Source organism: Camarhynchus parvulus, chromosome 2 (genome assembly GCF_901933205.1).
Source record: "Camarhynchus parvulus chromosome 2, STF_HiC, whole genome shotgun sequence".
Lineage (NCBI taxonomy): Eukaryota > Metazoa > Chordata > Aves > Passeriformes > Thraupidae > Camarhynchus > Camarhynchus parvulus.
This window is the reverse complement of record NC_044572.1, coordinates 117,959,365-117,975,481: the sequence shown is the minus strand read 5'-3', so window position 1 is coordinate 117,975,481 and position 16,117 is coordinate 117,959,365. Positions and strand designations below refer to the sequence as shown.

At 41.1% G+C, this 16,117-nt stretch overlaps 1 protein-coding gene across 3 annotated transcripts in view; it reads right to left on the bottom strand.

The window, feature by feature from the left end:
* The window catches only part of C2H8orf34 (chromosome 2 C8orf34 homolog), a 141,458-nt gene extending 126,838 nt beyond the window's left edge, over positions 1-14,620 (bottom strand). For all 3 annotated transcript variants that reach the window (XM_030970399.1, XM_030970391.1, XM_030970408.1), the window contains exon 1: positions 14,065-14,620. In XM_030970399.1, the coding sequence (XP_030826259.1) occupies positions 14,065-14,133 (69 nt within the window). In that variant the 5' untranslated portion in view covers positions 14,134-14,620. The remainder of the gene's footprint in view (positions 1-14,064) is intronic.
* Between the last annotated feature and the right edge of the window lie 1,497 nt (positions 14,621-16,117).

The following is a 16,117-nucleotide window of genomic DNA, read 5'->3' as shown; positions in this document are numbered from 1 at the left end:
ACTATCATCTATTAAATGTTACCACATGATACTGGCAACTATTTCACTTCTAGAAGATATCAGTGCATCCGAATCTATCTTCAGCCCAACCAGGAAGACACCTTAATAATTCCAGTTCAACTGTAAGCAAAATCCACCTCTGATAGCTTCCATATGGATTTTTATCATCCAACAGTTAAGGCAAAATACCTCTATGATTTTCCTCATAAGCAACTAAGATGACAAAAAAAATGCTTCAATGATTTTCTTTTCCCTTAACATTTTTTGCAAAGTTCTGACTGATTTCTAACATTTTTTGCCTTCATGGATTATCTCTTCATTTCAAGTCAAATTAAAATAGATATTTCTGCTACTTAAGGTGAAGAAACTTCTGAGAATGAAGATCCAATCATAGTCAGACTATGCAAAATGAAAAAAGATGTGCAGGTGTCCATTTTGACCTAAACAGTGCAGCAGGCTTGAAGTATACAGGTTTAGAATGCAGTATGAACTGCAAAGAATCAGGTAGGAGAGACACGGTGGCAAAATTACACAGAAAAGAAAATGTTAACACTGAGTGCAGAGGTACCATGCTCTCCATGCCTCCAGCCACTTTCCAGGGTTCCCAAACTGCTGCCCACTGGCACTACCAGGTTCATTGCTCTGCCTTAGCCCTGAGAATATACAGTCACTACCTGTCTCCATCTAAAAATGGCTGCAATTTAGGGAAGCACTCCCAGGCTGCTATCTGGGATTCCCCCAGAAAAGGGGCCCTTCAGGGTCGGGGTTTCAAAACACACACACACACCTGGCAAGGCAGAGGTCTGAGCCCAGGAGATGACACCACCTACTGAAGATGAACGCCACGCTGCCCAGCTGGCTGCTCATATGACAGAAAACCTATGCTTGCCAAGCAGGCACCAAGATGACCCTGCTGAAAATGCATGGTCCAAGATCCTCTCCTCAGATTTACTTGTTTCACTTCATTTACTGGCTGTGTGCTGCCTTGGAAGAAGACTTAAAACTCATCAGGCAGATCTCTTTTGCAATATGTCAGGTGAATTTCTGTCACAATAGGTAGGGTACCTTTTCCTTGCTACAGCCAGAAGATAAAAATACAATATTAAGATAATACAGATTTGCAGCAGACAATTGATTTAACTACATATAGGAAGGACAATATTTTACATCCTGTTTGAACATCTTGAAATGTACCCTGAAAAAACATCCAACCATATTCCCCAGAAGGCATGGAAAAACATAAAGTGTCAGGCATAATTCAGTAGTCATATTCAGAACAGCACAGATACCTAAATAATATTTAGCTTTGTTCATTAAAGAAATACTATATTTTATTTTAATCCTGCAGTATGTAATGTCAAAAATTCAATCTAAACATGTGTATCAGAACAGTCCTGTATGAACTTATTTCCACAACAAAAAATCAATTCCCTGTGCCTAGACACAACTACATCATCCTGTGTGGAACTGTTGAACTGTTACTTGAATGCTCTTTTTTCACCTAAAGTCACAAAGAAAGGGAAAAAAAAAGCCTTAACGAGTGCACAAGTGCATTTAGATATCACAAAACAGAGATCTGATCACCATCAGAAGAGACAAACACCTCTCACTCTACTTCCCTGCTTTCCACAGTTGTATTGCCCATTGCAAAGTACCATGAGGAAGAACATCCCCACACAGAAACAGTCACTGGAAAACTTCCTTCAGACAAGACACCTCCTCCTTAGAGGAAGGACGTTCTATAATCATGTCCAGGAAAGAATTCTTCAGCAAAAGACAACTGATGAGCTGAAGCGAACATACAGTTGAACTGTATGAAGAAAAATACCAAACTTTGTTGACCACGTACAATAGATACATCATGGATTACATCCAGGCACATCTTTAACAGAAGAGAGGTCTAATGCCATTATTTGTTTCATTAGAACTAACTTGCATGCCCAAGTCCTTAAAAAACCTCACCTAAGGAAGTAATATGAAAGAACTCACAGTAGCTCTAAAGAGCAACTGAAAATAGAGAACTGTGTCAGTACCAAGCTGGAAAAAAAAAAGGCTCTGAAATGAGAGGATGTTGGACACCACTGTTTGAACTCTGAGGCCAAGTGCATTGGCTGCACAGGCTTAAGGTTGACAGTTCTATCATGCCCACAAATAAAGCAGGTCTGAGACACAGGGGACAGCTAAATAAATACTGGCTTACATAAACTGGATACACTTTCCACTCTGTAAGTTACAGATTAGCTAAGCTACACATATGATGGCAATATTAAAGCCATTAATGCAAAGTGTAATTATGAAATAAGAAAAAAATTATCATCAGTCTGTGTACCATAACACAAGCTAATGAATATACTATCCCTGAAAGAAAAGGTAGCATAAAAAATTATTTTAAAGACATAAAAAAATATGAGTACTAATAATTATATCATATGGATCAACTTACTAGTCACTTTCTAGCCCAAACAAGGTAACTTCAACACTTACCCAGAACTGATATGTTTCTTGAAAGTGTCATTTGCACTTTGACTATCTCCTCCATATAAACTGTCACATGGATTTAGTCACCATGTCACTCGCCTACCAGGGACATAACCTGCAATATCCAAGAGCTGTCCCCTGGCTCAGGTTTTCAAACAAAGGACTAAAAGTCTATATTTTACAAGGAAGCTAGAGCCTTACATGGATATTTAAAGAGGTACTACTGTACTAACAATTGGAGACTTTCTGTGGGTAGCAACAGTAATTATTAAGGACAGATAATTGAATTATCTAGAACTGGAGTTAGGCCCATCATTTCTCATCAGACGCTTCTACCATCAAGACTGCAATGGTTTAGGCAACTAAAAATCACTTAATTTCTGGAAGCTGAAATTTGTGCGATTTTAGATGATGGCAGGATTTTGGAGCTGTTGAGCTATTTTTAATAACAGTCAAAGCATTCTTAATCTGATTTTCTAATTTTTTTTATTTAGAAAACAATGCCTGTGAGTCACTGGTGTACATTTTTGTTTGCTTCGAGACTGCAAAGTAACTTCCCAACCCTGACAGCGATTGCCCAATTAAAGTTTCCTGATGATCTGATTGCTCTTTATTTAACATTATGCTACATCTGCCTGGTTATGAGTGAAGGCCTTCCTCTTGTAAATCAGGTCTCACCAATTGCAGCAGGGCTTCCTGTGGGAATACAGCGCGCTCACATGGACTGCGCTGCAGCCTTGGGACTTGTCAGGGCTCTGAATTGCCACACTGAGCAGTGGAGAAGAGGGAGAAATCCATTTTTTCTTGATTGTGTGGCACCAATTAATGGGATTAATAGCACTACCAGGCACTGAGGCAACAAAAAAAAAAAGAAGAGAATGCAGAAAGACCATAATGAGCCTTGCTGTTAAAAACTCCTAAACCATGTGAAGACTGTAGGAGCCAGTGGGGTTTGCAGGCTCTATGCAGACAAACAAGACAAAGAAAGGGGAAACACAAGCACAAAATAATACATAATAATGCAGCAGGACAGCATCAGCAAAAGAAGGAATGTAGCCACATAACTGACAATCATTTTAGTATTTTAACTACTATATATTTTATTTCCTCTCCTTACTAGTTAACTTTTTTTTCAGTGTTTACATGTTAAGTGGATCTTCATTCTGGTCAACTTCATTTTTCTAATCTTTTTTCTATTATCACAGGGAAACATAGAATAAAATAATTTCTCTTGAGTTTCTTTTTCTCCCCTGCTGTCTTTCTCTTTCAGGTATTCCTCCTTCAGGGAATAAGAAATCAAGATTAAATCTGTTACTCTAGCAATTTAGTTTTCTTTTTGTGTTTATCTCTCTGCATTGTTCCTTATTGGTAAGTCTACATCCAAATAGCTTCACTCTCTTACACTTTGTATTAGACTACAGGCATTACTATCTAATGGCATTATTCTGAACCATGACACACTTAGGAGGAGCTCTGAAACATCTTCATTAATTTTTTAACTGGCGTTTCTACATCATGCAAAAGTATGTAATCAGTACAATTATGGGTGGTGGTTCATATGGCACACCAGAGGAATTTCTGCATCTGCAAACCCTGGTCTTCTCCACTTGCATTTCCCTGGATATCTCTGCTTTGTCCTCACTACATAGGAAGGACAAGGCTCTTCAGAATCCTTAGGAGGATGAGCATTCAGGTTGCACTGGGTGTATTGAGTGTGTCATACACGCAATGGACACTGCAATTAACACAATGTGTTTGAACAGGAACACACAACACCTGCCACATTTATATGGGATCTCTGTCCAGCATACACGGGATTCTCAGGCCTGTGCCAATGTTTCAGAGTGCCTGCATGCATTTCATAGAGCAGGCACATGCACACATATTTCAGTCTGAGAAATCTCAGTACACTTAGTCATGGAAAGGATCCCATCTCTCTTTTCTTCTTCTTCAAATGAAAAAATATCTTTAATTACACAAAAGCCCCCATTCCATCTTTACAAAACTATCACAGAGTCTGCATCATAAACCTTTTCTCTTCCTAACTGGCCTATGCATAATTGCTTCCACAGGTTCTCTTCAAAGGTCACTACAGCTGAAACTACCCTTCCTTTTCAGTTGTATGAACCATCTCTCATGTCTCCAGAAGAGACTGATTCCACTTATTTAGGCTTATAGGATGAATTCTGTTATCAACAATACAGAGCAGCTGTCCTGCACTAGTGCACCAAAAGGAATATAGAACTTATGTTCATTCAGAATTTCTTTCTTTGATAGAGATACCCGACCAGAGGAATATTTCACAATCACAATCTGTTTACCTCTCCATTCATAAAAATGTCAGCAGAGGCACAATGCCTGTCAAATTGGAGTGCAGCTCCTTCTTAATGAAGGAGTTCATGGTACAGGAGCCAGTATTGATAGTGGTGCTAAGGACACCTTTAACTCTCTGGCAAATCCATGCCTAAGAAATACATCCAAGATCAAGTACTAGAGGTGTGAGTCAGACACTGCAAAACATACATACTCTTATATATAGTAAGTTATATTTTCCCTGTCTTTCTCACTCTTTTGCTATACTCTTAGCAAACACTACCATTAGAACCTTTCTTTAAAAAAAGAAAGTACGGATTCCAAGTAACCATTTGACAGATTAAGATTAGATTATAAAAATAAAACAGAAAAGAAAAAGAACATGCTGGCAATATAGCATTAATCCTTTTCATCCTATCCCTTCCAATTTCCTATCCTTTCTCACTCTCACACTCAGTGTATTCGTATGGTCTGTTTCCTCCTAATTTGTTCAGCCGTCCTCCCTAATTATTCAATTCCCTCTTCTGCTCCTTCACAGAATCAACTGAGCTCCATGACACTCCCCCAACCTATGGGGAACTGCACCTTTAAAAGACAAGATCCATACAAAGCTAACAGGCACACAAGCTTTGCAGATCTCTCATGCCCACCTAGTAGCTTGCTACTGGAGAAAAGCAATTGCCCTGCCCTCCCTCCTTCACCCTCAGGCCACCTACACTTTTTCTCCCAAGTCAATGACACATTCCTCATCAGACTACATGGTGACCCACTGAGCTCAGCCTACTGAACAATTCTCACTTCTTTGTAGACTTCACTTTCTTCTATTTCATATTCCCAAACTGGGTAACTGTAACATGACACAACCACCAGTTCTGGAAAAAGGACAGCAGGAATTGCAGCCAGAAATGAAAAGGACCTGCAACAACTGGCTATTAAATCAGCCTCATAGCCCATAGTCCTGAATACTAAACCATCAGAGTGTCTGGAGTAAAACAAATTATGAGAGGAGGATTCAATTAAAAAGGCTCCAACACAGTTGAAAGACCCAAACTCTCACGATTCCTGCCCCAGAAAGCAGCTCCTACAAAAGCCAACAAAAGAGCTATTGTATAGTAAGTATATTGTACCAGATACTATAGAGAAATATCATTTAGGAATAGTGTGATTTCATTTATTGAATATTGCAGAGAGCTGGAAAATGAGGAAGGAGAAAGAATGTTTCATTTAAATACACAATTACAAGTTTCCACTCTCTGTCTGAACAGAATTTTTTTAAGAGGTGGCTGATGTCAAATAGCCTTCTATTTATGCACATGCATTCTTCATTTTGTATGTGCACTTCTCATAACTGTAACACATCTCCTCATAGTGCTATATACGATATATATGTGCCAATATCTGAGGTGTTTCACTGGAAACTCCATGTTTAAGGCAAAGATAATATTTGAATTTTATGTGAATAAGGGAAGAAAACTGCCCAAATCAACAGAGGAGCAAAACCAGAGGGGCATCATAACTACAGCCAAACAATTCTGCCTGAACATTTATAGATGGAACTAAAAATAAGTATTCAGTGAAACTGAGTAGAAAAAGGAGAATTGACACAGCACAGGACACAGGACCTGACATAAAAGCTAAGGCCATCAAAAATGTGTCTGTTTCAAGCCTTTTTAAAGGATATTGCCCTCTCTACTAAGAGCAGATTTGGACATTGGGTGGTCTTGGTAAAGACATAGGTGTGCATTTCAAGTGATCTTGCTCTTTACCTGTGTCCAAGGATGAAAATCTGTAATCCTTGTTTCTCCTATCAGCTGTGTGCTGCTTTTCATCGCCTTTAGTAATGTGTGAGACAGCCCACTGCTTTTGTCAGGAGCACAAGGTTTTTCCTAACAACTGCATTTGAAAATGCTCTTGCTTTCACTCATTTTTAACCACATCTAGGTTATGGTTTCAGGCAGAGGAGACTTAACATAGAACCTATCCTTCTGTCATACTTCACAGCTCATATGACATTTCTTAGGAGAAAAAGTGTGCATCTGTGCAAGGGGGATAATACCCAATACAGGAAAGAATGCCTCATTTTTGTGAGAGTAATTAATTACAGACACTAAAGTGTTTGGGTAGTATTTGTTCCAAAAGTTGGTGAGCACAAAAATGCTTCCAGCCACCTCTTGTAGTCCAGAGGTAAAAAAAGTATCTCTAGCCTTCCTCACTCATAGAAAAACATATATGCTTTCCCAGAAAAGTAAAATTTCACAAGATTTAAAAACATATATTAAAAATCACTCTATGAAAAAAACTCAAATAATCATTAGACAATTGAAAATGCAAAATTAGTCCCCACTTCTGTGTTTGCATAAATAAGACAAATAAAAAGACACAAGTGAAAATAAAAGATATTGGGAAAAAAAGGAAAGAATATTGATTAGACATTCAAAATAAGAGGCAAATCATAAAAGAACATGATATTAAAACACTCTTAAATATTATGTTTCTAACTCAATTTAAATATTATGTTTCTAGCTTCCATTTACTAAGTAACACTTTTAAAATAAGGAACACTAATAACAGGTGTATGTCTAGGTGTTTCTTTTTAGGGATGCCATGATAAAGCAGATAACTAGGAAACCCACTTGCTCCAGAACAGTAAAACAGGACATCACACGGGGCAGAAATGCTGGTTAAGGTACTTGCTGTTCCCTTCCCTCCCAGAAGCTCCTAAACACAGTCTCAGAAGGCTGAGACTGTGCTTACTCTACAGTATGGATACTATCTGGCCCACTTGGAAAAGCATAGAAAAGTAACAGCAAAGAACATGCTAGAAAAAATTACAGGACGAGTTAAAGCCATCAAAGTATTTTACTTTGTATTTGCCACTTAACATTGATCTGTTGTACCAAAAAGACTGGACTAATCAAAAGAAACAAAACAAACAATTGAAGAACTTACTTCAATACTGTTAATGTAATCCAAAACTTTGAAGATACTTCATAATGTGATAAAACACAAAGAAATAAGACCAGTAGTAATGGGCTTATTTTGATTCAGACTGATTAATTATTAGACAGGTTACCAGAAAAAAAAATCAATATCATATCTGTTAGCTTTATACCTTACCATTGAGCAGCCATCATGCATTTGCTGATACATGATGGTGAGGACAACTCAATTGAGAAGTACTTCTCATTATCCCAGTATTTTTTGATGCAAGATATTTATGCCTTCTGCTCCCCTTCTCAAGAAACAAAGTAGCTGTCATTTTGAGAGTTTAAAAATATTAAAAGTTGACATAACAAAAGGATGCAATGATGGCACTGTCACCTTATCATTCTGTATTTTAGATACAATTCTTCCAATTTAACTACTACTTAGATTTTTATTTATTTCTGCGTCGTTTGCCAAAGATTTTTTTAAACAATTAAGAAAGCAATTAGGAGAGCCCACTTTTCCATTTCAAGCAAGTAATATTTTTGCCATTATGGAAATGAGGTTTATGTGATTGCTATATATGTTCTTGGCCACACAAGTGCATACCTGTATCTATGATCTCTTTCACTGTCTTTTTCCAATATGCTTTTAAATTCTTCAACTAACTTCAGACAAATTCCCAGAGGAGTAAACATCACAAAATGCAACTCCTTTTAAATGCTGAGATTAACTAGTCAGGTAGCAAGATAGTGTAATTCTCCTCATTCAGAAACATTTTTTTTTCTTAATCTTAGATTACATGGGAAAGTAGAATTATGACTGCCTCAACCATAGGAAAATTTTTGACATTTGCAACCCATTGGTCACCACAAAAGCTAAGTAATAGGCATAAAGTCATTGCTTATGGAACTGTTTGTTAATTGAAAAGGTTGCGTTTGTAGTGTTAATTAGGGTCTTTCATTTGTTTGCCCTTAAAGTTATCTAAGGCAGCTATGAGAATATATGATGAATTGTCAAAAATGCAAAGGACATGTCTACATCATTTTCCCTTTTGACTTACATTCCCCTTAAATAGGTCCTTTACTTCAGTGCACATTAAGGCTACAATAGCACCTTACTGTAACAGGCACCAACAAAAATAAAAATTAGAACTTGATTGTGATTCCCTACCCCCCTACTGTGTAAGACTGCAGCATTTCTAGATCACTGTTGGTTTCCACACATTATTTGGAAAACAGCTAATACTGGCTTCCCTGCAACAGGAACTGCCAGGCTGAAACAATGTCACTGGCTAATCAGTTAGTGCCTAAAATAATCCTTGTGATGTCCAAGTACTGAAAAACTCAGCCTTTCAAAGGCTCCATCTAGCTGCTTGAAATCAAATGCTTTACTAAATACATTTCTGTAACCCATAATACAGACCCTTTCACACTAGCAACAGAACCTTACACGTTAAGTATAATACCAAAATACCCAAAATGTTGAGGTTTTGAGCAACCTCAAAAGAAAGCAATTCTTTAAGCTCACCCCTATCATTCAAATTGCAGATATTGCAGCTTGAAACATAATGTTATACTGTGAGAAATTGTGAACTGGTTAATTAGACATTCAAGTTGACAGTATCTACCTATGTGTATTTAAGAACCAAGGGTAAACAACGCTTCAGAAGACAGTCCAAAACTCCAATATTCATCACCAAACTTTGACTAAGTCAATCATAAGATGCACTATAGATAGTGTTCATCACCAAATAGGCTAAGGTTTAAGTGAAAAGTGTAGTAAAGTGTAGTTATTTTATTTAAATAATTGACACCACTGCATAATATACACCAATAATGCTATTTCATTGAGGGAAAGAAAAACTATCATAGATTTAAAAAAAACAAACAGCTTCCCATTGTATTTGCTTTAGTAATTATGTCTCCTAAAGAAAGAAAAAAAAAGCTAAGGGTGGTATTATGAAGCCTTTATGTTGTTTGAAATAAAAATTACAGTTCTAACCCCACATTACTTGGAAAAAAAATCTTAGGTAACAGGAGTTTGGCATGTTTACTTTGAGAAGAGTTATTTTGGCTTTTTATAACTCGAAGAAATTACAGTTCTCGGGTTTGCATAAGAACAATGTACCTGCTGGATGCTTTTTAGCTGCAGTTCTAGAAATAAAAAAATTCCAAAACACTAAATTTATCTCAGAGCTCTTGAAGATTTATTGCAATCTGTTCTCAAGAGTGCTTATCCAGCTTTCAAATTCACAAAAACTAAGAGTCAGGTTGCCCAAATGAAAGCACAACTGGATGCTAAAGAGATACACTTGTAGAGAAGAATAGATGTATGGACACAGGCAGCAGGATTATTCATTGAGATTATTAGCACACAAAAAGAACTTGTTGGATTGGATGCTTGAAATGCAAAGTGGGTCAATACTTCACTCAGACAGAAATGAGTGGGTGCTGATTCTGTGATTTTGAATACTCTGTCCTAGCCAATTTTAGGCACATACCTCCTGTTCACATTTTAGAAAGATGAAATAAAAAAAACAACAACGAAGCTTCATCACAGAAATAATTCATATTTAGAATTCTTGTTACATTCCAAGTCAATGTGAAAAAAAAAAGTATCTAAAAAAAATCAGGTAGTGCCATGGTATGTGTTACCACAAAAATCCCAGAAAAGAGGCATTTCTAAAGGGCATTCCTCAAATCTAAACTCGTTGCCTAACCACAGTATTCTCAGATGCCAACAATCTTTTACAGAAAGATGTCTAAGCTTTCAAAACCAAAAGAAAAAAGAAAAGAAACCCACAACACACAAAAACTACACAAAACAGGATATGGATGCTCATGAAGCCTGACAAAATATAAGGGGTCAACTTAAGACCTTACTGTCAGCACCAACAAGACCTGCATGCCCTGGGGCATTCAGAAGCTGCATTGTAGGTTCACAGCAATCCTACCTGCAAAAAACTTGGACCCCTGAAAGATGAGATGGTATAGAAGTAACAGCTCGGAAAAGTCATGACTTGGGGACCTACATTCAAAAGGGAAAATGAGGCTGCAGCATGGAAGTTGTTTTGCAACCTGTCTCAAATCTCAAAATTGACACAGTCTCAGATGTACACAGTAATTCCCCCCCACCTTCCTTCCCACCTCTAACCCATAAGAAGAATCTACCTTGTAAAAATGCTTGGAATCAAGTGAATCTGGGCTGAGTAAACATTCATAGCTGAGTGGATAGGGTTTCCTACTATGTGTTAACAGATACTGGTAGTCAGTAGACCAATGCCTGCTGAGTCAGCTTAAGCTCATTAATTGTTTCTCCAGGAGGTTACTCCTCACATTTCTTTACAGAGAAGGAAACAACTTTCTAACCAAGGCAGAGCCTAAGGTCTTCCTGCATCTCATGTGTCAGCACTTCTCTTGAACACTTCTCTTTCACACAAATTAGGAATATAATTCAAGTGTCAAACCACACAAAACTTCAGCAAAGATGTTCTGAAATAGGTACTGCTGGTTAATGAAGTACAAAAACCCCTAACCACTGTAACAGAAGGTCACAAATACAGGACAGCATGGAGAAAAGAGACACAACCAGGATACTGGAACACAATGACCTACTAGCAAGAGCAATTACTGCTCTTAACTGTAATGCAGTGGAATTGTACTTCACCTTCAGTACAGCGCCAACTGTTCCACCCCTTAGCATTCTGTGCCTTTGTAATTGTCTAAAATCAATGGTGTAAAGTCCCTCTGATCAGTGATTATTCATTATGCAAGTATGAAATACAATCTGTTTATGCATCACTATCTCTGCCCTCATCCCAGAAAGCTCACAGGTCCTCTCTCCCTGCCCTTCTTTCCTGTGACTGCCCTCAGCTACCCACTTTTATTTCATGCACTCCCTAAAATGTTGACTTGAAGCATATATTGAGCAATTACAGTCACAACCTGCTCAGCAGATAACACTGGAGAAAACTGAATCCAAGTCCACTCTGTTCTGAGCTGCTATTAGAAAATTAGTACTCCCTGAAAAAAAAAAAGATGGCTGTCATTCATGACAAGTGACAGTTAATTAGCATCCAAACCAGAAGCAGTAGAAGAAAATGCTAGGTGTTCCTGGATGAAAGACCAAGCACGGGTCTCATTTTGCAACATGTCAGAACTTGTAAACACGTGAAAAACTGATGTGTTAGTGACTATATCTGCCTGTGAACACATGGCATTCTTGAAACACCACAAAGCACATCTAATAGTAATACTAGTGTAGAGTACAAGATTCATCCGTGCATAGTCTTTGATCAATTCCCATCAACTTCAAATACCTGTCTTTCTTTTTCTAAGGACTACAAGATCAAGCACTGGCTGCATATCTTTAATGAACTGTTGAGAACAAAAAGTACATCAAAAAATTAAATATGCAAGTAGATTTTAAATGGCCAGTCAGGAAGCAGAGGAGGTAAGAATCATGATCTTCTTCTTCCCAGTGTAATGGATTAAAATAGCTGTAAACAGCTGCAGGAATGTTATACCCCTAGATCTTAAAACCAGTCACTAGTATTCAGGTGTAAGTAGATTTCACACCAAAAAGTCTTCCTGGTATACAGGAGTGCACCAAGAACCTGTAGACAGCCTGTACAGTTATGCAAAGAGCCTTTCACAGATTCTTTCTATCACAATGAAATTCCTACATAACAAAGATCAATGAAATATGTGGTGATACATGAAATGCTGAAACAAATATAACTTCTTAATCTGTCTCTCCACTATTGATAACTGAAACATCCTAAAAGAATCCAAACAGAGACAAGCATCTCATGCTATGGAGAAACTAGGTTAAAACCTAGTGACTCAGAACAAAGATGCCAAGTGGTTCGCTTGAATTTTAATGTGTAAACCTATGGGTTAAAGAAATTTAGAAGAAAATCAGAGCAGTCAATGGCCTAACCCTTGAACAACCCTAAAGCACTGAATTCCCATTGAAATAAACAAGAGTCAGTTACGTACTTACCTAGCAACACAGCTGATTGAACAGAATTTTATTCAGGAATTGAACCACACAAATGTTTCCATTTTTATTCAATTTCTTAACTAGAAAAATCACCTGCTATTCCCTAGTACCCAGTTACTGTTCCATCAAATGTGGCTTTATTTATTGCAAAATAAAAACATCTAATACCGCTAGCACTGAACCAGCACAGTCTATTTCAACAGCCTATGCACACAAAAAATATAAAAACAGACCACTAGTGAACAATTTTCTAACAAAATTTGAACCTTTCTCATGGAGAGTGGTAAAATATACACTGAAGACGAGGTGTGCACCCCACCAGCATAAGAGAGATTTCATACATAGTAAGCTTGATTGAGAACAAGTTAAATACTGAAAAAAGGAGACTTGTGCCTTGTGATAATACTGCCAGAGCGCAGTGCATAATATATGTGCATTTTGATGTTTCAAACTGCCTGAGAAACAGGATGATAAAATGGTAATAATCACGATTGCTCTAGCACCCTTTCAAATTCTAAGTATTCACAGCTTATGTACTGAAATAGTAAAATATGCACATCTCTGCATCTACAAATCCCTGCAAGTGCATCGCTGTAAGAAAACGCTAAATCTCTAGCAAAAACACGGTGTGTGACTGCAGATAAAAATTTCAGAAAACACCATCGACACGGACTTTTCGCAGGACAGAGTTCTTTCCGAGCGCTCGGTGCAGAGGGTGTGTTTCCCGGTGGGAGGCACCCGCCTGTCCCTCACCGCTGGCCGGCCACCGAGGGGCAGCGCCTGGGAGCTCGCCCCGGGCCGTGCGGCGCCCGGCGCTCACCGCTACCGGCCAGGAGCCGCCGGGGCTTGGAAGCGCCGCCTCCCCTCGCCGCGCACGGCGGGTGCGCGGTCGGTCCGCGGCTCCCCGCGGCCGGACGGCGGGGCCGGGCCGCTGTCCCGCGGCCGCCGGGGCGAGGCGGCAGCGCCGCGGGGGCGGCCCCGGGGACTCGGGCCGTGGGCGGGAGGGCGGAGGGGCACCTGTTTGACGACCCGCGCGGGATCGTGCGAAGCACAGGGCGGCGCGTTCGTGGTGGGGCGAAGAAGCAGGGCACATCCTCGGGATAGCCGGGAAGGGAGGGCAGCGCGGAGCTCCGGCGCCCGGAGGAGGCACACGAGGGCACACGCGTGGTGCGGGACGGCAGGACAGGGTGAGGGGTGCCGGCAATGCCGAAGCAGTGCCTCAAACTCATCCTCGCCCCTACGTTCACCTGGGCTGCGCGGGGGGCCGCGGCCATCGCGGAGACACCCCCGCCCCCACTGCTGCCCGCCGCGCAGGAGCCGGCCGGCAAGAGCGCACCTTACCTCGAAGAGGGGACCGATCTTATTCTTCTCCAGGTACGCTTGGATCCTCGTCTGCTGGTGAGACGCCATGAAGAGCTCCGGGGGCGGGGGCTTGAGCTCCTCTCCCCCGGCGGCGGCTGCAGTCTCTCCGGCTGCTGGCGGCTCACTCCTCCGCTGCACAAGGGCTGCCACAGCGGGAGAGGGCGGAGGCGCTGCCGAAGTGCCCGGGACGGAGCTAACTCAGGTAACTGGGGGCGGGGGAAGGAGCCGGATGCCAGTCGCCCGCTTAGCCGGGCGCGGGGCTGGCAGCCCTCAGGGAGCAGCGGGCGGGCGCTGCCTGGAGCGGAGCATGGTGCAGGGAGGAGAGGAGCTACAAAGGCGGCCCCCGAGCCCGCGCCGCTCCGCGCTGCGTGTGTCTGTCAGTCCGTCTCTGTCTGTGTTTCTGTGCCAGGCAGCGCCTTGGTGACGGGAGCGGCCGCGGCTCAGCGCTGCCGCCCTCGCCACAGCGCCGCTGCCGAGGCCGATAGCCGCGGGCTCCTGTCAGCTCCGCGGCCGCCGGCGCCCGTTGACGCCCGGGCTCGGCGCACAAAAGGCGGGAGCGGGGGAAGGGGGAGGAGAGCGGGCGGGAGGCGGGGGCTGCTCTGTCTCCGCCGCTCCCCTGCCCGCCCGGCGACGGGCTTGCCCCCGCCGGAGCCGCAGCCCTCCCTCCTCGCCGACGCTTGCGGGGCCCCCACCTGGCTCCGGTGCCCCGGGCGGGGTGAGTGCCGCGGGCCGCCCGGCGTGAGGCACCTGAGCGGCGCGCGAAAACTTCAGCTGGGGAAGGTCGCGGAGGAGTGAAACGAGTCGCGCTGCCAGCAGGGAAGGGGGATGCAAGGACTGCAGGCAGCGCTTTTCTTTAATTTCTGTTTAAATTATCTTTAAATCTTAAAATTCTACCTTTCTTACGATGCCAATGAAATTTCCCATTAGGTACAATCAGCATTTTAATTGAATAATTGGAGTAGCTATGCAGGTGCATCTTGGTCGCAGGTTGTGTTGAGTTCCAGCAAGCAGCCAAGGGCGCGATGGAGCAAGTAAGAAATACTCATCTGGCTTCAGAGAGTAGTGAGTTAATGGGTACATCAAAGAATCAGTGTTTATTCTGTCTTCAAGTAATCAGTATCCCCCCATTTCTGGAAGCAGGATCATAACTAGCTTTTTTTTCTCTCTCCCTCTACTTAGAGAAGAATAAAAAAAAACATGCTTCTCGGGGCTTGACACTTCTCTTCTTCTGCAATAACTGATTCTGCTGTACTAACATTAACCTGTTTGGTTAAAAAAAATATACCTTTTTTTAATAAGGATTTTTTTAAAGACACAAAACAGCTTTGAAGACTATTGGGAGCATTCAGCACATCTGCTGAATCAGGCTGCCTGTTCCCAATCAAGCAGTGTTCTGCAAATGTGAGAGTACAAGCATCTCCTGATTCAGAAACCACTAAAGAAAAGGATGAATTTTGTCAGGAGTCAAAAGATCCTGAGTTCCGCTCCCACAGCCATTGACTGTTGTTTGACTTCAAAGTCCTCAGTACTGACCTAAACCTCAAGCTTCTACCTAGAAGGAGATCAAGTGTAAGTGTATTACAAAGAGCTTGCACATCCTGTAGTGTAAGCAATAGCCTGTAGAATTCTTTAATGGTTTGCTGGAATGTACTCATCCCAGCCTTGCTGAGGTAGTGTTTGTTTCCATAGTAGTCACTTAAAAATGGCACATTTTTTTAAATTTGAATTCTCAGTGGGTAGTCTTCTAAAATTTGTATCAACTCAGAGTTTTAGTGTATCTTCTTCAGCAAAGTATTACCTGGTGCCAGCTAAATAATACGGTGCTAAGCTGTTTTAATCAGCCTAATGAGAATCATACAATCATAGGGATAATTGCCAGTGATGCAGGTTCTCTGCAGTGGCTGTAATGATTCCCATCAGATGAGGAAGTCTGTAAAATTTCATAAATCTCTCCAGAACCCAGACTGCTCTAATAAGTAAAAGTCTCCCACTTTGTAAAATGATGCCCCGCCTATGATGCAAAAATGAGAAC